Genomic DNA, 22,243 nt, shown 5'->3' on the forward strand with positions numbered 1-22,243 from the left:
CCTCAGTGTGAGTAGGGCAGGCCTTCAGCTGCAGGCTGGAACAGAAAACACAATATTGTCTGAAATTACCACTCATGAAGTCTACCCCTCATCCGGCTGTGAGCTCCATGTCAGACTAGAGGACCGTAGTTGGATACTAATCCAGCCATTTATTGATTGTAGTGATATTTCAGTATGAGTATTTACAATTTACTGGACACAAAACAGAAAAAGCTCATTTTTTGAAGAGTTTTATTTTATATATATCAAGCTTTACATTGCTCTCATGGAAATACAGAGGAATAAGGCATATTAAGGTAAAAACAGTGCTGGCATTGGGGATGGTGGTCGCGTAGGGGTCAGTTCAGCACCGTAGGTCCAACGAGTTCTATGCCAGTTTGTCAGAGAGAGTGGAGTGCGGGAAGGTGCCGTTCTTGCGGTAGAAGGTATCTCTCACAATGGCGTTTAGTGCAAACATTGGGACATAGGCCTTGGTTGTGTAACCTGGATACAGATGAATATCAATAGGCTAGTTGCTATATCCATATGCAATCGCAATAGAATCAGTATGACTGAGTGTAAAGAAAATAGGCCTAGGACTATTACTTTAAATGTGCAACCAAGTATAGAAAAAAAAAATGTGCTTACTTACCTAAACCCCAACCATACTCGCAGTTGCTGGTTAGTGGATACGGATACTTTTCTTCTGGAGATTTGGCTTTCCTCATTAGTAGGTATTTATAGCGCCCAGTCTGCTCTTTTGAAAAGCCATCATATAGAACTTTCTGAGTCTCTCCCGACACTGGCCGCATCGTCAGAATCGACTGATTGCTGTTATTTTCCTGCCCTCTCTCCTTGACGGTCAGCAGGATTGGAGTGCCTTCGTGAGGAGGTTTGGCGATCTGTGGCAGTGTTCTTGCCTTTGCACTCACCTTTTTGGGTGTGTTATGGTATTTGGTCCAGTTATCTCGAAACCAATTGAGCCGAAGCATGTTCTCTTTTAAAATGCTCTCTTTCCAAAATCCTTGTATATGGGAATCCATTTTTCGAAAATGTGTTATCCTTTCCAAAAAGCTTGGGATAGAGACGCTGTCCCGCCGCTGTCGCTAACAGCAGAGCAATTTGGTAAGTGTTGATACCATTAATGTTAGTGATATCAGCTTTCTAAAAGCTATGCATACACCTCCGGCACTTAAACGCAATACATTGACCCATACAGTCTATTAGCTAAGTGCCGTTGGTGGTATAACCCTCTAGCATTTAACTTTTCAAACATTTGCGCTCAAATGTTGCAGCAGGCGTACGCGTAATAATCGCATGCCGTCACAAGGGTTGGCCATGTAATCAAACACTTGAGGCTAAATTAGTACACTTATACGATTATAAAACGGCAATTTTATTTGATTTAACTCAAATTAATTAAATAAACAAACAACTCTGATCAGCTGATGCCATATGACATCCGCTTTGATCAAGGGTCTCGAGGGCCCTCTGACTTCTCATCTCTTGCCGATTCCATGAGGGTCTGTCGTTGCTCTGCCTGCTTTCTCGTCTCCGCCTGACTGCATCTCATGGCTCAGGTTAATAAGGGCACAGATACTAAGCTTGCAGCTTTTGACTCTTGATACCCTCCTGACAAGAGTAAATATAGAGAGATAAAGCACCAATGCAGACAACCAAACTGCTGATTGTAAGTCATTCCATTACTTACCGAAGATCGAGAAAAGGCAGTTTCATCAGTGTACTGGAAATGAATAAAGACATTTGTAAAATAAGGGTAAATAACATCATTTATCACTGTCCCATATGTAGATATTAGATGAATGCTTACGCCATTGTCATGTTGCCATCTGATTCTGTACCATTCCAGCTTTGCACACCCGTCCTGTAGTGGTACAAGCGGTAAATAAGGGAACTCAAACTCTCCACCATCTCCCACTTCTCCAGACATGATCTATCTTACTCACGTGACGTTAAACTCTTTGTCCTCTTTGTTCGTCTGTTGCGAACTGTCTAACCTGTGAAGAGATAGATAGGGATATCAGAAAAACTGGACACATTGATATTGTACCATGAGGCGCCGGATATTCACATGAAGGAAAACGGCAATACAGTAGCTGAAATTGTAAAACATATTTCTAACCATCACAAAGGTGTCCTTCATGATCAAACTGTCTTGTAAGGTCAAATTGAAAGCATACATTAAAATTAATTTGAATAATTGGAAAAAAATTGGTTTAAATGCTTGTTTAATAGTTACATCTAATTGAACATCAGGTATACAGTATGTTCATAATTTGAACAGCAGTCATTAATGCCACCAATTCTGGTTTGTATTAGTTGTTTTTATTGGTCAACATTTAGAGTGAAGAATACTAAATAGTATTGTAAAAAGTATAGTAAATGTATATAATGCTTTATCTTTGACTTATTGTACAGCAATTTGTTGGCATTGGTTATGCTTAAAATACATTACAGAAATAAATGTGATTTTTGTGTCTCGTGGAGTTAATCAGTAGGTGCCTTTCTATTATGGGCCATCCATTACAACATTACGAATCAAGAATCAGCATGCATGTCTGACATGTTTTATCAGGTTGAATCCATTGTGATTATTACAATGTTTACACCATAAAGCTGTGTGCTATCTGGTCTGAGCACTTAGTCATGATATTTCAAATCAGCTCTTATTTCTTCCCTATCCCCTGAGGATCTCTAGTAGAGCTGCCTGCTATCTCATCCCCTATCTGCAAGGAGGATCCCAGAATGGCAGTCATACAGGTGGGCAGGTAGCATAGGTTGGGTGAGGCCATGGCAAGCTTGCTGGAGAAAAATGTAACAAGAGTTGGAGAGGTAAAGGCCTCCGTGGGTTTAGATATGAAACAGGTCACATGCATAACAATGTGGAAATTGTTATGTTTTTGGTATTGTTAAATGTTTATTGTTGTTGCAGCATTCATTGATCAGAAAAGTTGTGTAAACTAAGCAAGTCTTACATCTCTGTTGGATCTGGTGATTCTTCCCTTTAAAAAGATTTTGAAAAGTATTTTTAACATGACTATTTAGTTATACAACATGTTATATCTTAGAAATATGTATTTTCCCATAGAATTTCCCGAAGTTTCATACCTTGCTCGACCCAAATACTGGGTTGAGAGGATCATTCTGTAAAGAAATGTAAAACAACAATAACATGTTATAAGCGGTATAAAAAAACATGCTCTGTCTATATCATTGGATGGACATCTGTATTATTCTTACTGAAAGGGAGACATTCCTGTGTCATTAGTCCCAACAAATCTGGAAAGGCAAAGCATGTTTTATTATATCAACCATTTTTATGATCCTTTTTCCAAACAAAGATTCCTGTTCTTTTCAAAACATTTAAAATTGCTGTATACAAATATTAATGTATAAATGTAGTTTGTAAATGTGTTTTTTAAATTATATATATATATATATATATATATATATATATATATATATATATATATATAAATAAATATCACAGTTTTGAGAACATGTGCCTGATTTGTTGAAATACTAAAGCTTAAATTGCTAGAATAGTGACAAGGTTTTTACAACGTTTATATTTTCATATAGCCAAAACTCACTCTGTTGAGTTGTCCAGCGTGTAGTTTAGTTGAAGAAGGGTCTCATTTTGTCTGAAAAAGAGGTACGTTTGTTCATTTTTAAACTTCTGACAGTTCTCTATAATTTCCCATGAAGTCTTCCCTTGTGCAAGCCATGTTATGGAAATTAAATATGGAACTAACATAGGCATATTGCACTACAGACCATCACTAATCTCTAACACTAACACTTTATGTCCATGCACACCTCTGGTAAAAGATGTTTAGGCATTGGTCTACTTCTTACCTGGTGCTGTTGTGAAAGTTGATGGGCATTCCAAAGACATAGCCAAGGAGAAACACACTGAGTGACCAGGTGGGGCCCATTATGTCCTCACTAAGGCCCAAGGATGGAGGAATGAGAGGAGGTAGGCAGTTTCAACCCCACAGGCTGACTCACTTAGAAGACCTTTTATACTCTGCACCTACTCCTAGTGAGAAGATGTAGAACTGTGCAGTGTTTATCCCCAGTCAACTGAAGGACACGGAAGAGAAGGACACACTCACTCAGCGTGAAGAGTGATGAGGCTAGTCCAATGTTGTTTAAATATTTGCTCATTTACAGCATCTGTGTCTCTGAACTGCCTGTTATTTTCGAGGTCAGTGTGGAATCATGGGAACCAGTCTGCCTCAAGTTCAGCAGCGGCTTTGGAAGGTTTTGTACTTGAATGTTATTACAGTTTGGGAACTGTCCTTGGTGTGTCCCTGCCTTGTTTGCTTCTGGCAATACTTATCTTGTATGCGCATATTGGGCTTTGTTCTTGAGCCACACTGGATGGAAAAGTGTAAAAACTTTTAAAAGATCATCTATTTTCTAGAGAAACTTTCATAAGGAGCTCCATTGGCACAGACTTGCTACATTTTAGTCATGTTTCTGATAATGAGCTACTCTTCTCCCAAGGCTAGACAGGCTACACATAATAATTAGCACCAAGACTTTAAAATCAACATGGCCATGTCATGTATATAGGGCTATATATATTGTTATCCATAACTGAAATTGAATAGAATAACATAAAAGAAACAATAGCTCATCTATATAATAATTTATTTTCATGAATACCAGTTACTTGGGTTTTTAGATAAATAAAAACACATTTGTAGCAATCACGATACAATGCATCTATTACGACAACACAAAACGCAGCACACTTTTTCTATTAGACAATTTCCAAACATTTGGAAAACATTTCAACACATTTGTATGTGATGTTTATTCAGGTTAACTCATTTGGGTTTACAGTTCTGTAAATCTTCAGAAGCCTAGGGTGTTTGCCATGCTGGAAGTGAGTGTATCATCAAAATGGAAAATAGGAGTTAAAACGTTATCACGTTCATATGAATCAGTCAATGCTGAATAATTCTGCCCTACAGCTTGTAACTACCAATAAATCCTTGTAATATAACCTAAAAACTGCCCATAATGAAAAGCTACATGTGACACACGCACGTGGGGAAAAAAACAGACAAAGCTATCAAATATCAGAGACAGTGACCTGTCAGGTTTAAGACAACAGTCCATTAGATCTGGTTTTCTGTCCAGGTAAAGGAAATTAAATAAAACACAAACCCCTATCATCACCTCATTCTCCATCTATGTCCCTGCTTACACCATGCCCCTGCTGAGTGTGTGTTTATCGGAAGTCCTCAGCACAAAACATGCCCTTGGCCCGGCGTAGGATGGAATCCTTGGAGGCATCGTAGGGGTGCTCCTTGGAGGGGATCTCCAGAACTGCAGGGATGGACTCCATGTGTCCGTCAATGGCGTGACGGATCATCTCGGCAATGAACTGGTTGATCAGGATGATGCCGATGTCGTTACGGACAAGGAAACTCCTACGGGAGTCGAAATGGAAGTTTACACACAGGACGTGGGATTTGGTTGATCAAGGTCATAGTAATAGTAACCCAGACGAGTGCTATCCTCTGAATTAAGCTATGTATGTGTTGGTCATAAATCATGATGTCCCTGAGAGAATGTATATAAATACTACTGGCATGGTATTTAACGGAGTATTCCATACATTGTTTGGTCTTGACATTTGGGCCTATAGTCTTTAACAAAAATGTTTACATAATGGTAAGAATACTTACTTGAATGTCTCCTCTATCTCTGTGATGCTTGTGTCCTTCTCGACAACCAAGAAATTGGGCTTCCGATTTTTATTCAGCTCGCCAATTCCACCGAGAAGAAATCCGGTACATGTGTCTTCATCACCAATAACGGCGATGAGTTTACCTCGTCCTGCCATTGCTGTTATTCTATCTTAATTTATGAGATAAACCGTTGAAATCAACCTATGTCTAATTTCTCTTTTTCATTCAGATCATATGAAGTTGTCAGCTGACTAGCTGTAACTTCCGCTTTATACGAGTTGTGAGAGTTCCGGTGGCGCCATCTACTGGTTTGTAGCAAAAAGACGAATTTATCAATTAACTCAGTAAATATATGTATTGTGAAAATCTGACAAAATAATTGACTTGTCATTGAAGGAATTAATAATGAATTGCCCCAAAATACCCCAGCATGTCAGTGATATGAAATATCGTACACCTCCAGGCCACCAGCCCAACTAGCAGAAGGACGTCACGGGATAGACTTGTCACATGATCAGGAAAGCAGATGGTCTTCCTCCTTCAACAACACAACTGAAATGGTATGTTCAGGTTATGTTCAAGTTTTATGTGTTTAAATCTAATTAGTTATACGTTCAATTTGTATGTCAAATTTAAAGCATTTCATGTTCGACGAAGTTAAAATGTGTAACATTGCATTGCTGTGCAATTGCACATCCATTGGCATTGTTGGCCCTCGAACTAGGCTAGCAAGCAAACGCGTTGTTATGTTTGTTTAGCTAGGGATTTCTTACACTAGAATGACTAGCGATATAGAGTGACAGTACTCTGTGCCAAGTAAGAACACTGTAAGAAATTGAATATTGCCAATATTTAGCCACAGCAAGTCGTGTTTAAAACACGTTCTCAAAATAACCGTGCTATATAACCTATACGTCTTAGCCTAGCTTATCTAGCTAGCTTTCTCGTTTTTGTTTTAGACTACCGCTCTGACGCAGGGTTTGGAGAGGATTCCTGATCAATTGGGCTATTTGGTGATCAGCGAAGATGGCGTGCTTGCGGTGAGGGCAAAAACACCAACCACAAGTTTTGACTTTTGTACAATTACCCAGCACGCCGCTGTTCCCATTTGCCACATGTAACCCGTTTTACCACCCTCAACATTCTGCTACTGGAAGAGTCCTTTACTCTTTCTCTTGTTTACATCATGTTACACAGTCGGCAGGGGAGATGGAGAATGATGAGCACACAGCTGGGATCATAATGCAGTTGGTGCGGACTGGATGTCGGGTTAGCTCTGCTGAGCCTCCCTTCAAGCGCATGTCAGGTATGCCACCAGGCACACATTAGACCCATGTGCTGTCAATATACTTGATAGAACCAGTCTCTAATCAAGGTTTGTTCACTTCCCAGTCATGTGTGAAGAGTTTGCCTACGCAGTAACTGTCTCCGGCCAGAAGGTCTTTGTTGTGAAACGTCAGAACAATCAACGAGAACCTGTGATTGTGTAGGAGCAGCATAACAAGACAAAGACAACCACTCCTCTACAGATGTACATCACTGGACATTTGAGTGATAGCAAATGTGTAGGATGATGAAGTAAAAGTGCAACAAAATAATGCCTGTGTGGTGGACTCAAGTATAGAGTCCCCATCCATCCAGGTTATAGATTCAGGACAGGCCTTGTTTAGATAAGTCCAGCAAGTCTATAAAATTATGCTTGTTGAAAATGGTCTTTTTAACCTTGTCTGTAATTACCATCTGCAATCTTGTACCAGCTATGTGCACTGTTGCAAGTATTTAAGTTGTACATCTATTTTTATTGCTTTGTTGTCCATTTTTGAAAGATGATATTTAAATAGCTAGAAGATTGAATAAAGTTTTACTTATGAACAGTTACATGTAAAAAATACTTCCACCAGAGAAGACTAGCTGGGAATTTACCTATTTGCAAATGGAATAGTGCCTTCTTACCCTCCCAACTTTAAAATGTAAAAACTTCCACAAAGGAATGGTTCATTCAAAGTTCACTAATTTGATTCTAGAGAAAACATGGGTAAAAATCTGCTATGCAATCAAACCATACAAAAAATAGACACTGCTATTTACATACCCCAGGGTTCCTGCAGGTTTCAGTACGTTAAATTTAAGACATATTAAGACCATAAAGATTTAAGTTTTACACCTACACGAAGCATTACCCAAAAAATATTCAAATAAAAGAAATTCTGAAAGAATCTTAATTTCAATGAATTCAGTCATTGAAAAAGCATTAATTGAATTTACAGATAAAGCAATCACATTAGTAATTCAGATTAAGTACTAGGGGTGGGGGAAACATAGATTCAAATGAATCACAATTCATCTTCTAGCAATTCACAATTTTATTTCAAGCATATATTGAATCGCAATTTGATTACAAATTGAAAAAATTGTGAATCGATTTTTTATCGAATGGTGACCCCAAGAATCGAATCATGAGGTACCAAAAGATTCCCACCCCTACTACACAGTAAGCTCTAAATTTCAGTTTGATATTTATCCATGTTGCAGAAATAAGTCTATTCAAGAAAAGTTTACTTATTGTCACTGTATTTTGTGAGAGAGTACTTACAAATCCTTCAGCAAACTTTCACTTGTTTTGTAAGTATGATTAGAAGGCATAGTATTCTGTTTTATAACTTGGCATTAGCAGAAACAAAACGTACATTGTCCTTTGGCATTTAGTATTGTCATAAGGGCAATTACACCGTCTGGTAGAAAGAAACTTTGCAGGAAACCTCTGTGGCTCAGTGGGTAAGCATGTGTACCAGGGGCGTAGGCCTGGGTAGGCACAAACCTACCCAATTTGTTCTAAGGCCTACCCCAAAATGGAAATATCTCAGAAAAATTATGCACCGGGTGCACATCGTAAAGTAAAAAAAAAACTGAAAAGTTGCCTATCCATATTTCCTAGGCCTACCCACAAATATTATTCTGGCTACACCCCTGATGTGTACCATTGAGTCTAGTGCCAAACACGGTACCCCTGGTTCAAATCTCACTCAAACCAATCGATAATTCATTCAACTAATATCTGTTAAGTAATATATATGTTATTTCCAAGTATATAGAAGGGGGACCCTGTGGTGTAGTGGGTTGAGAACAAGGGCCTAAACAACAACTACAACAGCCCAACTGTCGTTCCACATACCCAACTCCCCCAACAGGAACGACAGTGCGCTGCGGCCCAAGTCCAAAAATAAATGTACCTTTTATCAGTTTTATTTATAAGTCGAGTTTTATTTGTAACTCGAAGAGCAAACATTGAGCTGGAAGATCCTTCAGCCAGATTTGAACACAAGACCCCTCTTACAGTAGCCCACATCCTTAACCACTGAGCTACCAGGGATCACAAGAATCTCCACTTAACATTTAAATTTGTTGAACTATCTAGTTGTAACAACCTGCTGAGTTGAGGTGTCAGAAAACAGTGCTCCCGTTAGCTCACTGGGTAAGTATGCATGCTCTTTCAGACATGCTGGTGCAGTACCGCAACAGCCTGGGTCCAAATGTCAATGATTTTTACGATTACAGGTAAGAACGATATATAAATGTATCAACCCCCCCAACCTGTTGTTTTTACCTCTTTGGAGGGGGTCCAAGTCTTAATTGGGGGGGTCAAGTCCCCCTGTAATTGAAACCCTGGACTCTAGAGCTCCACTTTGTAGGCTACGACTCAATACTTTTTTACTACTTTGTAATAACTTTCTGCAGCCAGCGTTTCTGGAAATGAGCCAGTGTAAAACCTTTTTTAGACTAAATCAAATTAAAGACCTCGGATGAAAATCTGTTTAAGATGTTTGAGGCCTTAAATGTAAAATTCTGACTTTTAGACTTAAGTCATCGCGGGATCCCTGTATATACCCACTAGATACAAGCAATAGCATTTCAATAGTTGAGGGGAAAAGGAAAGAAAATATTTTATTGCATCAAAATGGCCCTTGAAATGACTGAATACCTGGCAGCAACCTTCACATTGTTTAGAAATGGAAATGGCATTCAGGTCCAGCTCCCTGGAATGGGTCAACCAATCCTAGGGAGGCAGATTAGGCTTGTACCTCAAGACAGGCCTCTGCCCTCCAATATGCACTGATGGCCCAACACATTCCTGTTCACCCTGACCCACCCGCAAACCTCCTGTTCATTTCACAACAATCAAAATCAGCACAATCATCATATGATTCTATTTTTGTTTGGGTGTTTTCCCCCTTCTGAAAACATGCAACTCAAAAAAACAAATTTGAGGAGGGGGGGGGGGGTTGGGAGGTAAAAAGAAAGATATAAACAGTCTAAGAAACATCTGCAAGTACAACACAGAATAAAACGGAAGAATGAAGTGAGAAAAGTGTTTCAGAACAGGAACTGATCGCAAAGTCCATAACTCCAAGTTCTACCAGACGGACACACCGATAATTTAAAAAGTTGTCATTTTCTTCTGATGGAATTCTCAGCACATGCCACACCCCTCTCTCTGGGCATGTTCAGATCTCTTGTTTACTCCGACCCCGCTCCTGTTTTTTGCTCTCTCCTCTAGCGTTTTGACAGCTCGTTGGATAGCCAGTCCAGTCCCTCGTAAAGTCCTGTGCCTTGGGTCGCACAGGTAGCCTGCACATGCCACTATACAAAAGGGAGAGAGTAACATGCTTAGCCAGTGTCAATAAAAAATGGTCACCGAGTATGTGTGAGCAAACTACTAGTACTGAGAAAGAAACTCACGGTTCTGCTGCGCAAGCTCTGCAGGCCCAGTTTGTCTGTGAGGTCGCTCACTGCCATGGCGTTGGGAAGATCCTGTTTGTTGGCAAATACCAGCAACACTGCCTCTCTCAGCTCATCTTCTTGCAGCTGGGTATTGAAAGAGTAAAAGGGTGAGTAGAAAGGAGAGAGAAGGGCAGCGGAGTGTGACATGGCAGGGAAGCACTGTGACGTGGAAAATCATAAACCATGCGCCAATGGAGAAGAATGGGTAGTCACAAAGACAGACAAACCTCTGTATAATAACTTGATTCACTACAGAACAACTCTTTTATTTGCCCAAGTCTTTGTTTGAATTTTTCACACAAATGCAAGCCAACACAGAAAGACCATTATATGTAAAACAACAGAAGGCTAAATAGTGGCAAGTCAATAGACTTGGTTACGTTTAGGCCTATTAACACAGCCATAAACTTACCATTTTCGACAACTCTTCTGCCGACTCTGCTACTCTCTCTCTGTCGTTGCTATCGACTACAAAGATAAGGCCCTGTGAAGTCAAAGTCTTGTTAGCACTTAGGTCACAACTTGTCACAGATCATTTCTCTCTTCAACGTGTCATACTCATGTATGTAAACCATTTAGACAAGATGTTTTTGGCTTATTCTGGAAAACACTGTCTACATTATGATGTGGAAGGACTGCTGTACCTGTGTGTTCTGAAAGTAGTGCCTCCACAGGGGCCGGATCTTATCCTGACCACCCACATCCCACACGGTAAAGCAGATGTTCTTGTACTCAACTGTCTCCACATTAAAGCCTGTCCACAGACAAGATTTAAAAAAAAGATCATTAGTTAATGATTGTTAGGTTATTACCAGCCAGACCACAACTTAAATTAAAACTAGCCATGTCCTATTCATGCCATTCAAACTTAAGCTCATGTTGATATATTAAATCATGCGATACTAGTTCTTTCACAATCCTTGAATAAAATAATCTGTATGCAATTTAAGTATATCTGATCAGATGAGACATTCCATTCCATCTTTTGTTTTTTTATACACTTACTTTGGCTAGTGGACTTAACTTCTATAGAACCTTATCAAAACAATCTTTGTTATCAAAAGAGCTAACTCGTCTGCAAGCCTGAACCGCTCAGGAGGCAATACATTTCTTTGCTTTTCTCACAGAACCATGGCCATGCCATGCCATGCCACTTCCATCCTTTCCAAACCACCATGGTAAAAAAGAAAAGTAACCAAGAGTTACCAACGAAATATATGGTAGGAGATGGAGGTAAAATATTCACCGACCATTATAGACGCTCTATATCACATTATAGCACTATACCACAGCCTGACAAAAGGCACCCATCATTAATCATAATCCTTGTGTCTATGATTAAGGAAGTAGTGCTTCCACACAACGCTTCTAAATGACTGCTAGTAGCTAAGAAAAGGCGTATGTTTACGAGCATGATGACCAAGGACCTTACCGATGGTTGGAATAGTGGTTACAATTTCGCCTAGCTTCAGTTTGTAGAGAATAGTGGTCTTTCCAGCAGCGTCCAAACCAACTGTAAAATAACACAAAGTTAAAACTTCAAAGTAAACAAAACAGGTTTCCCTGTCCAAACAAATACGTTTTCTTGAAAAAAAGGCTAATGTCTTTAGGTGGTATATTACACATTCTCAGGTAGAATCAAATAAAGTGCATGGTTATGATGAATGTAATTATTTATAACGTTAGACCAATAATACAGTAGCAATCTTCAAAGCAGACCAGTCTTTTTATGGCATCTCAACAGTTTAAGATTAAAACTTAACTCCAGTTACGCATAACAGCCAACAATGCCATAACCACTAGTTGTGCAATTCAGATGGTAGCATAATTGGTCGAGCTAGAAGCTAACAGTAGAAAATACTAGCCTTACACAGTATAAGTATATTTATGTTGTAATGACCCGGCTTGTTACAGAATAGACCCTGGCACAAGAGACAAGCAGGAGTACAGACATTATCAATACAAACACAAAGTGCGTCTGACTTATGGCAACCCACTGACACTGATGAAAAACTAGCTTTCCAGTTAGCTAGTTAAAAAGCTAGCTAGGCAAGCTACTTAGCAAATGCTCACCCATAAGTATTCTCATCTGTTTCTTGCCGAAAAGTCTGGAAAATAGCGACGAAATTGTCAGCCCCATTTTGCGAAAGAGCCCCGCTTTACCGCTGAATTATAGAAATTGATCTCCTAAAAGATAAATGTAAACGTATTTTAATGTAACCGGACAGGGAATGGGCGCAGCTCTTCTGTCTTCTAAAGATGCCACGTCCAGGCCAACGCGGAATAAATGACGTCAGTCATCAGACAGCTTTATTCGCAAAACTTCCTGTGCATGTTTGTGCTTGACTTTAAGGCTATCTCGGAATTGGCAAACTTGATATCAACGTGTATAGTAAAACGGCTTTTACTTTTTTTACTTTGTTTGTAGAAACGTTGATTTAATATTATTTTGTCCAAGAAGACCGGTTAAAAAATATTAAGACCTTCACAAGATGGCCGCATTTACAGACTGTGTATGGTAGCCTGCATCTTCCTACTTTATTTATTATACACGTTCACTTCACAGAAGGACGGAAGTGGATTGGCTTGCAAAGCTGTTTCTGACACGTATTCCGGAGGTAAATAGATCTAGTTTTACGGAATTTCCAATTGATATTTTGATAATGGAAATTGTAACTACTCTCAGAATCTGCCCTTGGTCAAGATAGCGAAAAAACGTAACAGCCTGTCACGGCTTATTTTAGTTAGATGTGTGTTGTTTTAGCGTGCTGCTGCTAGTGGTTTAGCTATCGCTGAGTGTAGACCCCGGAGAGTCAGATTAACAAACAATTGTAGATGTATTTAAACTCATACATTCAGCCACATATATTTTCACGACAAACAATGATTCCTCTCTATTGGTACCCATTTCAGGATTTTAAATTAAGCAGGTAAATATGGATCCCAGCTGAACGTCAAGCAACAGAACTCAAAATAGACCTCGAGGTCCTTTCAAGCCATGGAGAAGTTTGGAATGACCTTTGGGGGTGGCCCCAGTAAAAAAGAACTACTGGACACCATTGATGGCCAGAAGAAGCAACTGATCCAGTACCAAACCCGCTTTAAGGATGTGGTCAGGGCATACAAGAGCCTACTGAAGGAAAAGGAGGCTCTAGAGGCTAGCCTGAAAGTACTAACTGTTTCCCAGGAGGTTGACCTCAGTCAACGAAATGAAGATGGTTCCCTCAGTGCTGGCTTTGAACACCCTGTGCCCCCTGATCTGGCAGATGACCATTGTTCCCTGCACAGTGAGGACAGTATTGACACTGCAGCGTCCGCAGACACAGCCACCAGCATCAACAGTGGGAGCACTAAGGGCGACCAGGCTGAGGAGGAGCCGGGAAGCTCCGGAGCAGAGGTGGGAGCCAGCGGCCCTGGAGGCCCCTCCATGTCCACAAGGTCTGAGGAGGCCAGCGGGTCAGAGAGTGGTATTAGCTCCAGCAGCAGTGGAAGCTCTGAGCAGCAGTCGGCAGCCCCATCCACCTCTACAGAGGCTGACCGGCGGGTCCTGCAACTGAAGACCCAGCTGACTACCCTCACCAGCTCGCTTGCAACAGTCACTCAGGAAAAGTCCAGGATGGAGGCCTCATTCCAGGCCGATAAGCGTAAAATGAAGCAGGAGTTTGATGAGCTCCAGGGGAAGCTGGAGGAGGCTAGGAGGCAGCATGAGGCTGACTTTCAGGCACTGCAGGACCAGCTGGCGGAGAGCAAGGCTCGGGTCATCACCCAGCAGCACGAAAGAGAGCAGGAGCAAGGCGACCATGCCCTCATGCTCCGAGAGCTCCAGAAGCTCCTCCAGGAAGAGAGGGGCCAGAGGCAGGATGCTGAGATTAAGCTGGAGGATGCGAGGGAGGCCCTCATGGAGACCACCCAGGCTGCAGACAGGGGGCTGGATTACGAGGCCAGGCTGAAGGAGGTGATCCAGGAGCGGGAGGAGATCAAGAGGAGCCTGCAAGTGGCAGAAGTGGAGAAAAGCAAGCCTGACCCGCGGGTGGACGAGCTGCAGCAGGAGATGGCAGAGCTCAAGAGCCACTTCCATCAGCAGCTACAACAAGAGATAAAAAAGGTATGTAACCGATTTATCACTCCAGGAGTATAATGTCTGTCATAATAAACATCCATTGCATCATGGTTTCCAATGAGTCAGTGTCTTATGGCTCTTCTACGCTTGTCATGTCCGCAGGCATCTCAGGCAGAGGAGCGGGTTCGGGAGCTAGCCCAAGCTGAGGAGGGCCGGGTGGCAAGTTTGGAGGAGAGGGTTTCAGAGCTCTCTGAGCTCCTCGGGGCATGTGAGAGAGCCAGGCAGAAGGACCAGCAGACCACACACAGGCTGCGGGAGCGCATCCTCCAGCTGGACACGGAGAACAAGACCCTGGCCATCGCTGCCTCCAACAGGGGCTCCTCCGACCTGACCGTGGACGAGACCAACCTGGATGTGAACGTTCTGAAGGAGCGGCTTGAGAAGGTGAAGAAGCTGCTGGTGCAAGCCTCGCGGAAGAGCCCCGAGCACGTGCCCGACATCGAGAAGCTGGCTCAGATGGAGGGCGAGCTGGGGACAGGTCCAGGGGGCGAGTCCTCGGACGGTGAGAAAACCTCAGTGCTGTACTACCAACAAGAGCTGCGTCAGCTGAAGGAGGAATTTGAACGTTACAAGGTACGGGCGCAGGTGGTGCTGAAGAACAAGAATGCCAAGGATGGCAGCCAGGCCAAAGAGCTGGAGGAGGCTCGCGACCAGCTGGCCGAGCTGAAGGAGAAGTACATCAACCTGCGCATCAACAGCGACGAGTCGGAGGCCAAGCACCGCCGGGAGCTGGAGGAGCGTCAGCAGGGCCTAGCAACGCTGCAGCAGAGCCACAAGCAGGAACTGGATAAGACAGAAGTCCAGCACAGAGAGAGTCTCCTCAGGCTGGAGGGGGAACTGCACCGGCAGAGGGACCGCACGATGGCCCTGCTGGCGGAGAAGGACCAGGAGCTGGAGAAGCTGAGGGGCTCCGCTGCCTTCAGCCACGGCCTCGCCGCACAGCGGGGGCGCAGCAGCAGCGACGAAAAGGCAGCGGCCGACTCAAGAGCACAAGCTGACGTCGGCGGCGGCTACAGCGCCGACTCCATCATGGATGACCAGGCTCAGGAGGAGAGTGACATTTTCGCGCAGGCGTTAAGGCTGGCAATGCCCAGTGAGCCCACTCTGCTGCTGTACGCCGAGCAGCTGGCACGCAAAGAGGTGGAGATCGGCTGCCTGCGGCGCCAGAAACGCCGCCTGGAGGAAGACCTGCACCAGATGCAGGGCAAGCTGATCGCAAACGGGGAGCGGTACGACGAGGAGGTAGCCAAGTTGCGCGACCAGCTGGACAAACTTCTGAGGGACCAAGGCAGGGAGGGCTCCAACCTGGAGTACCTCAAGAATGTAATCTACAAGTTCCTGACCCTGCAGGACACCAGCGGGCGTCAGCAGACCCTGACCGCAATCCTGACCATCCTGCACTTCAGCCCCCAGGAGAAGCAGACCGTGTTCAAACTACAGAGCCAGTCGTGGTGGGCCACTGCAGGGAAGAGGTAGAGACAGCTGCTGAGGACTTATCGGGGATATTGACATTGCGGTCATCAGCAACTATCCTCCTATGGTCAACGTGTGTTGTTAAGATTGCTTCGATAAAGTATATTTATTTTGGTGAGTTGATTGAGGCATTAACACTGGGGTTTTCCTTTCACCTTATTCTTAAACGTTGTAAGGGAGCTGTCGTTATTGAAGGAGCAATATGTTCTGAAGCAGAGGAAACATCTGTCTCAGGAAGTCCTTCTTCCAAAGCATGTTAACTCAGTAACTTCAACTAACTCCACCCCTTGTATTTGCATCTGATCTCTGCCATTAATTACATTTCTGTAAATGTATCTATATCAGGTGTTGTAACACTGTTGAGAGCAACTGTACCTTTATCACATTTGTTGTACAGAAAATGGTATGAAGTAATCTGTACTTTATTTAAATCATCTAAATTTCTTAGTAGGATGATACATTTTATGGATAAAACAATGTTATTGAAATGTATATTTTTGATTTGATTAAATAAAACTATTTTCGTGTTGAATCTCAGGAAAATGTCTGCTTATAGTGCACCCATTGTGAAGTCAGTCTCAAACTAAACGCATTAGTTTGAACTTCTATTGGTTACACTCTTCATTGCCACCTTTTGATATCAATATTAATGGCAGTTTATTAGATCACTTGAAGGGCAATTGTATAAACAAAATTTAAAAATTCCAACATTAACTGGATCCATAGACTATGTAAGCTATTTGAGTTATGACTCCTCAGCTGTACTGACACTAAATACTTAATTTACCCCAAATAACATTTTTTAATAAAATCGTTGTAAACAATAAGAAAAACAAATAAAAGCAAGGAAGTAAAGTGTACGAGGTCAATTGTGTTTACATTCACTGCAGTGTAACAAGTGATCGTGATCTTGGAAAAAATGTAAAGTGATTAATGAATGTCTTTACAATGTCTCAGTCTTGTCAAGTACAAAACAGCCTCTGCATTCAAGAACAAGATCAACAAGATTTTGTAGAAGGACGTTTATAAATTACCTGACCATAGATGAGATCACTTCTGACAATGTTCTTTGTGACCTAATTAATTTTGATAAATGTTAAACATACATTCAAGTTCTTTTGACAAATTAATCTTGCACTCCACACACTACATTGCAGTATTGCAGAATCAATGGGGATTCATTTGGCTGTGCTGTGTATACTACTTCACCAACATTTGCCATTTTAAGTACAAAACTGTAAAAGATCAAAAGTGTTCTACCTTTCTTATAGCAGCACTGTGGAAAGTAAAGAACATGGTTTTCTGCCATTGAGGTTTCTAATGATAAGGTAGGTCCATGACCAAACACCAGTTTACTATCTTCTTAACAAGTTTGACTTTGCCATATAAAGGGCTGCACATGCATAAATAATGGTTTAAAAAAAGCTTACAGTAACAATTCCTGAAGACAAATGCCAAGTGACCACAGGTGTACATTTACATTTCCCTAAAATGCCCTAGCAGTTATCAGTATCAGTTAATGTGGCTGGAATGTTAAATACATCCAGTTCAATCTGATTTGTGCTACAGTACATTCTAAATTCCAACCACCCTATTCATAAGGGATAATGGTTTGGGAGATGGCAATAGATTGTGAAAATACAAATTAAACATTATTATGGGTAAGGGGATATATGTGTGTGTGTGTGTGTGTCAGTGCCTGTATAATACAGTCTGCAGATCCTCTGGTAGAGAGCTGATGACAGTCAGGATGTACTCCTCCAGTTTCTCCAGGACCCCCTCCTTCACTGGTAGCTGCTGCCTGGAAGCCTTCAACTACAGCAAAAGCACCTCAGTCAACATCTAGTCCTAGCCCTCACCACCAACTTCCAAACATGTCAGTTGTATTTTTATTGCAAAACTACTTCTGCCACTGATTGCAAACGGTGATAGTGTTGCATCAATGGTAGATGACACTGTTATACCAACCAGTTTTTCTCTCAGCTTCAGAATCAGATCCACAATCTCCACTTCTGACTTGTCTTTAGTCCAACCCAGCAGGTCCTAAAGGAGCAAATCAAAACAGATGTTCAACCACTGATCTCCCAGGTTTCTCGGAGGGTTTGGTAGAGAGACTATGCTGCAATATGGTAGTGATTGTACTCAAACTTGTATCAGGATGAACTTACAGCATCGCAGATGACCTCCAGATGGATACACTCGAGTTTCTGGGTCATCTCTCTATGTCGAAGGCGATACCAGCCGTCAAAGTTGGGTGACCTAAAGAATCTCCTAAACAGCCATACAATACAGTAAAATACAAGGTTATAGCCTGTCTGACTGACATCCATTTATAGTATGTCCACTAAGAGAAAGGAGTGAGACAGATAAGCTAACAGTCGAATCCATCAGGTGTACACACCTGTACAGGCCCATCCAATCCCCTTTGAGCACAGAGGTGAGCTGGGGTCCAGCGTGGTCAAGAGTTGAAATGAACTCCTCCTGACTAAAGGGTCGGATCTGAGGTGGCGTCTGGGAGGCACGCATCGGAAGGACACACACACACACACATATTTGTATCATTAGAAGATGTCAATCTTGAAGAAAGTCCAACGTTCTAGAATACGCCACAACGTTTACCCACCTTCCAGGGGGACACAGACCTGTGCAGGGGCATCAGGCTGGCCAAGTATCGCTCCTGAGAGACAAGCACACAGGTGAGACAAACAGGATGCACAGTGGGCGGCTGATAGGAAGCTGACAGGAAGATAGTGAGTGGTCCCACCAGTGGTATGATGAAGCTCTGAGTGAGTTCTAACAGATGTCTCCTCAAGATGGCGCTCTGCACCTCTGATGGCCTCTTCCTCTGGATTCCCTACAGACAGGCAGGGAAAGAAGGAGAAAGAGACTAAAAAGGAGGGAGACATGGAGTAAAAAAAGAGGTTAGGGTTAGACACTTGTCAGTGCAGTGGACCTCATACTTACCTTCAAGAGTCTTTTGAGGAGGGACTTGTCTTTGTGAAGGAATGTTTTGTATGCAGTGTAAATACCTGAAAGACCAGAGAGTAAGAAATGTGTTTTACTAAGTGAAACCAAGTTATGTTTTAATTAAAACATAATTTGCGACAGATGTAAGACCAAATTGTACCTGGCTTAGTGTCCAATGTTTTCAGCTTAGCTAGTTTCTTTGCCTTCACCTGCTTAGGCAAGTCACCTGAAAAGACAGCAAGGAGATTAGATGTTTGATAGAACCCGGTGATGTGGAAAGGTAAACATGAGGCAGAAAGACTGTAGACAGGCTTCTTCTTACCAGACATCTTGAGTTCACCAATACGTACAATATGGGGCCAGCACTGGAAAGTCTTGATAAAAAAGGGATTAGTGACACCTAGGGTCACATTAGGCCTGGAGCACACGAGGTCAGAGGTGGAGTGATGGACAAAGAGGGAGAAGGAAGAAGAGAGACAGCGATAAAAAAAGGGGGAAGAGGAAAAAAATATTTGAGCTCCAAATAATTCAGGAACAACTGATTCTTCTACTACTACTACTACACAGTGCTAGTCAACTGTAGGTAGTTCAGAGCTGTTCACTCACGGTGCTTGTGTCCTGGTGGTATACTCCTTAAACTCACTGTCATGAATGGTAAAATAAGGCCGGAAGTCGCAGCAATACCTCAGCGGAGAAATCGAGCTGGAGAAAGATTAAGGGCGGGGTCATATGGAAATACTCAACAATTTACTACACAACTGATCAGAATTTGGAAGGGAAATGACCATCACATTAGCTGTATCTTCTCTAAGGCTGCAATTACCTCACCAAAGCCAGCACGGTTTCCGAGGAGACCGCGGGAGATGGCGCCATGACAATAATGGGCTCCCCAAGCAGCATGAGCTCCCACAGCATCTGCAGGTGGATCAGGACTGACTGGAAACACCTGGCGGGGTCAAAGCTTGTCCCGTTAGACTGATTTTACTCATGGAAATTTATTCGGTGTTCTCCTAATGACAGACAAAAACCATTTCATGCAACTAGTGAAAATACAGTAGAAATTGTAATGTACTTGAACAGATCCAGCTCATGTATGGTGGGCAGCATCATTGGGGCTGGTAGAAGATTCTGGAAAAAATGGAAAGAGAAATCAAGATTCTATCCTCCACTGAATGATCTCCACTGATCTTAAAAGTGAATTTTAGTGGATTAGAAGTAGTTTACCTCTTTCAGGGCCTGCTTTACTGGGCTTCCTCCTTGCTTGTCATTCTTTGAAGGAATCCTAACCTGAAAGGAGTTCATACATGTCACACTGAACATAGTCACACACGCACACACCCAACATACAGTCCATTGTCTCAAGCATGGCCATGTATTTTACCTGCAAAACCACACCCATCACAGGTAGATTTAGTGTGAGTCCTGGCACTGGAGAAGGCCATTGGTCGAGCTCGTTGCACACTGCAGATCAGAGAAAGGAAGTAGAGACGTTTATAGGAAAGATCTCCAATCCAAGAAGCACAGATGAGTTATATGTTATTGACTGACCAGCTTCAAGGCAGGGCTCCAACTTCTCAAAATACTCTGGCGCTATGATCTGCAGTAGGTTTTGGAAAAGGTGGACATATGGTAGCCTGGACACTAGAACAAGTGACTTTGAAGGGAGGATGAGTAATGGAGAGGGAGGGAAAGAAAGAGAGAAAAGTCAATACACATCGGCTCATCTCACCACAAACCTGTTACCTGAGACCTTAAAAGTGCAAGCAGATGCATTACATCTCACCTTCTGAAAATAGCCTCTTTTGACAGAAGTGTCCTTGACTTGTCTGAAGTACACGTAACCATAGAAATGAGCCAGCTCTCTCTATGAGACAACAATATTAAATTAACATTATGGCAAGCGCTGCTAGTAACATTTAGTATCGAGTAACATCACAACATGCAAAGGTCTGGGTGGAGACACTTGGGTAGAGAGACTGGGAATTTGGAGAGACTGAAAGAATGGGGAGGCTGGGAGGGTGGGGAGGCTGGGAGGGTGGAGAGACTGGAGGGTGGAGAGACTGGGAGAGTGGAGAGACTGAGAAGGTGGCTAGGCTGGGAGGAGTGACATCACCTGTAGTGTGACAGGTGCATCCCTGTTGTATGCATCCTCCTCACCAAACCAGGACCCGCTGCGACCCACGGACTGGCGTAGCCTGAAGCTGAACTGGGTGTCTCCAAGGCATCCTTGGAAATATGGCAGACATCAGTTGACCACCCAGCCAAGAAACTAGATCTCTTGACTATAGGTCTGTGGTTACGCCGTTGCGTAACTGATGTCATGGCTGGCAGTACTGACTATAGGACCACGGAAGGGACAGCTATATGATGGATTTACTCACCTGAGTAAGAATCGGGGAAGGATAGGTAGCAAATGCTGGTTTTCTGCAAGGCAAGGTAAAAATTATGATTTGGAGATTCATAATGGAAATATCCTTGCGTAGGTTCTGTACATACATTATAAGGACAATTCAGGATACTAGCCTACAACTTGAATTGTACTAAATCTTACCTCCTTCTCGGTTAGTTTCACGTCCTGTGGATACACCAGCTGAGGGTATCAAAGTGAAAGTGTAACATCGCATAATAAGTGTAACATCACTCTCAACACACTTGACAGCTTGACCGATTAAGAAACTAGAATGTTTGCCTAAGAGGTTCACATAGTCCATCCATAGCAATAGGTATTTAGTTAGCCAGCTATATCTAGCGCAGCTATATTTAGCTAGCTAGCATCACTGCCTGTCTGTAAACAACACCTGTCAAGGTGGATGCTGCTGACCACTGCCGCCGTACCTCAATGGCTTGTCCAAGCTCGAGGTCGAAGGTAACGACGCAGACACACTCCAGCCACGACGAAAACCGGGCCCATGGCAAACGCGATTTTGCATTTTCTGCTGCATTCTCCGTCTCTGTTTGTTGAGATTCAGAGTTGTCAAATGGGTCCATCACGAGTCAAGAGTCCATTTCCTCGTCATGTTCTGAAAAACAATTTCAATCACGGCGCCCTCTAGCGAGAAGGCCTTGCTATGATACAGATGGTAGGGAGATACATCTGGTAATTGTAGTTCTTTACTTGACACATTTGTAAAGAGTCCGGCATTTTTAAGCCAAGAGTTAACTTCAAGTCCCACAATGCACACAAGTCGCCACACTG

General features: G+C 42.5%; 7 protein-coding genes across 8 annotated transcripts; 2 read left to right on the forward strand and 5 right to left on the reverse strand.

The window, feature by feature from the left end:
* Positions 1 to 252: 252 nt before the first annotated feature.
* On the reverse strand, positions 253 to 1,463 carry LOC146276473 (protein SPMIP1-like). Its single transcript, XM_084701120.1, has 2 exons — positions 632 to 1,463; positions 253 to 483 (listed from the first exon to the last, which is right to left on the reverse strand). Exons 1-2 carry the CDS (start codon positions 1,020 to 1,022, stop codon positions 368 to 370), a joined length of 507 nt encoding a protein of 168 aa, XP_084557246.1. The 5' UTR covers positions 1,023 to 1,463; the 3' UTR covers positions 253 to 367.
* Positions 1,464 to 2,309: 846 nt separating this feature from the next.
* LOC146276474 (uncharacterized) lies at positions 2,310 to 4,044 on the reverse strand. The gene is made up of 6 exons (XM_084701121.1): positions 3,859 to 4,044; positions 3,594 to 3,644; positions 3,241 to 3,279; positions 3,109 to 3,144; positions 2,976 to 3,002; positions 2,310 to 2,802 (listed from the first exon to the last, which is right to left on the reverse strand). Exons 1-6 carry the CDS (start codon positions 3,936 to 3,938, stop codon positions 2,667 to 2,669), a joined length of 369 nt encoding a protein of 122 aa, XP_084557247.1. The 5' UTR covers positions 3,939 to 4,044; the 3' UTR covers positions 2,310 to 2,666.
* Positions 4,045 to 4,642: 598 nt separating this feature from the next.
* Positions 4,643 to 5,969, reverse strand: atp6v1f (ATPase H+ transporting V1 subunit F). The gene is made up of 2 exons (XM_084701122.1): positions 5,706 to 5,969; positions 4,643 to 5,447 (listed from the first exon to the last, which is right to left on the reverse strand). Exons 1-2 carry the CDS (start codon positions 5,861 to 5,863, stop codon positions 5,246 to 5,248), a joined length of 360 nt encoding a protein of 119 aa, XP_084557248.1. The 5' UTR covers positions 5,864 to 5,969; the 3' UTR covers positions 4,643 to 5,245.
* Positions 5,970 to 6,123: 154 nt separating this feature from the next.
* On the forward strand, positions 6,124 to 7,582 carry lamtor4 (late endosomal/lysosomal adaptor, MAPK and MTOR activator 4). Its single transcript, XM_084701123.1, has 4 exons — positions 6,124 to 6,268; positions 6,668 to 6,748; positions 6,906 to 7,014; positions 7,101 to 7,582. The coding sequence occupies exons 1-4, from the start codon at positions 6,266 to 6,268 to the stop codon at positions 7,196 to 7,198; spliced, it is 291 nt and encodes a 96-aa protein (XP_084557249.1). The 5' UTR covers positions 6,124 to 6,265; the 3' UTR covers positions 7,199 to 7,582.
* A 2,042-nt stretch (positions 7,583 to 9,624) lies between these two features.
* On the reverse strand, positions 9,625 to 12,772 carry LOC146276477 (ADP-ribosylation factor 4). Its single transcript, XM_084701119.1, has 6 exons — positions 12,561 to 12,772; positions 11,920 to 12,000; positions 11,132 to 11,241; positions 10,900 to 10,971; positions 10,446 to 10,571; positions 9,625 to 10,346 (listed from the first exon to the last, which is right to left on the reverse strand). The coding sequence occupies exons 1-6, from the start codon at positions 12,625 to 12,627 to the stop codon at positions 10,260 to 10,262; spliced, it is 543 nt and encodes a 180-aa protein (XP_084557245.1). The 5' UTR covers positions 12,628 to 12,772; the 3' UTR covers positions 9,625 to 10,259.
* Positions 12,773 to 13,039: 267 nt separating this feature from the next.
* On the forward strand, positions 13,040 to 16,612 carry gcc1 (GRIP and coiled-coil domain containing 1). Its single transcript, XM_084701315.1, has 3 exons — positions 13,040 to 13,105; positions 13,401 to 14,592; positions 14,710 to 16,612. Exons 2-3 carry the CDS (start codon positions 13,486 to 13,488, stop codon positions 16,081 to 16,083), a joined length of 2,481 nt encoding a protein of 826 aa, XP_084557441.1. The 5' UTR covers positions 13,040 to 13,105; positions 13,401 to 13,485; the 3' UTR covers positions 16,084 to 16,612.
* Positions 16,613 to 16,862: 250 nt separating this feature from the next.
* dennd6b (DENN/MADD domain containing 6B) lies at positions 16,863 to 22,074 on the reverse strand. Of its 2 annotated transcripts, XM_084701318.1 has the most exons (20): positions 21,883 to 22,074; positions 21,599 to 21,637; positions 21,429 to 21,471; positions 21,161 to 21,273; positions 20,831 to 20,911; positions 20,596 to 20,701; positions 20,429 to 20,508; positions 20,272 to 20,334; positions 20,120 to 20,175; positions 19,871 to 19,993; positions 19,654 to 19,749; positions 19,370 to 19,464; positions 19,208 to 19,273; positions 19,045 to 19,109; positions 18,845 to 18,934; positions 18,704 to 18,757; positions 18,482 to 18,591; positions 18,249 to 18,351; positions 18,049 to 18,123; positions 16,863 to 17,895 (listed from the first exon to the last, which is right to left on the reverse strand). In XM_084701318.1, exons 1-20 carry the CDS (start codon positions 22,033 to 22,035, stop codon positions 17,773 to 17,775), a joined length of 1,734 nt encoding a protein of 577 aa, XP_084557444.1. In that variant the 5' UTR covers positions 22,036 to 22,074; the 3' UTR covers positions 16,863 to 17,772. The 2 variants fall into 2 exon arrangements, with proteins under 2 accessions (XP_084557444.1, XP_084557443.1); XM_084701317.1 differs by having other exon boundaries at positions 19,208 to 19,464.
* Positions 22,075 to 22,243: the final 169 nt, after the last annotated feature.

Source organism: Hypomesus nipponensis, chromosome 7, assembly GCF_054491055.1.
Source record: "Hypomesus nipponensis isolate SF chromosome 7, ASM5449105v1, whole genome shotgun sequence".
NCBI classification, from domain to species: Eukaryota; Metazoa; Chordata; class Actinopteri; order Osmeriformes; family Osmeridae; genus Hypomesus; species Hypomesus nipponensis.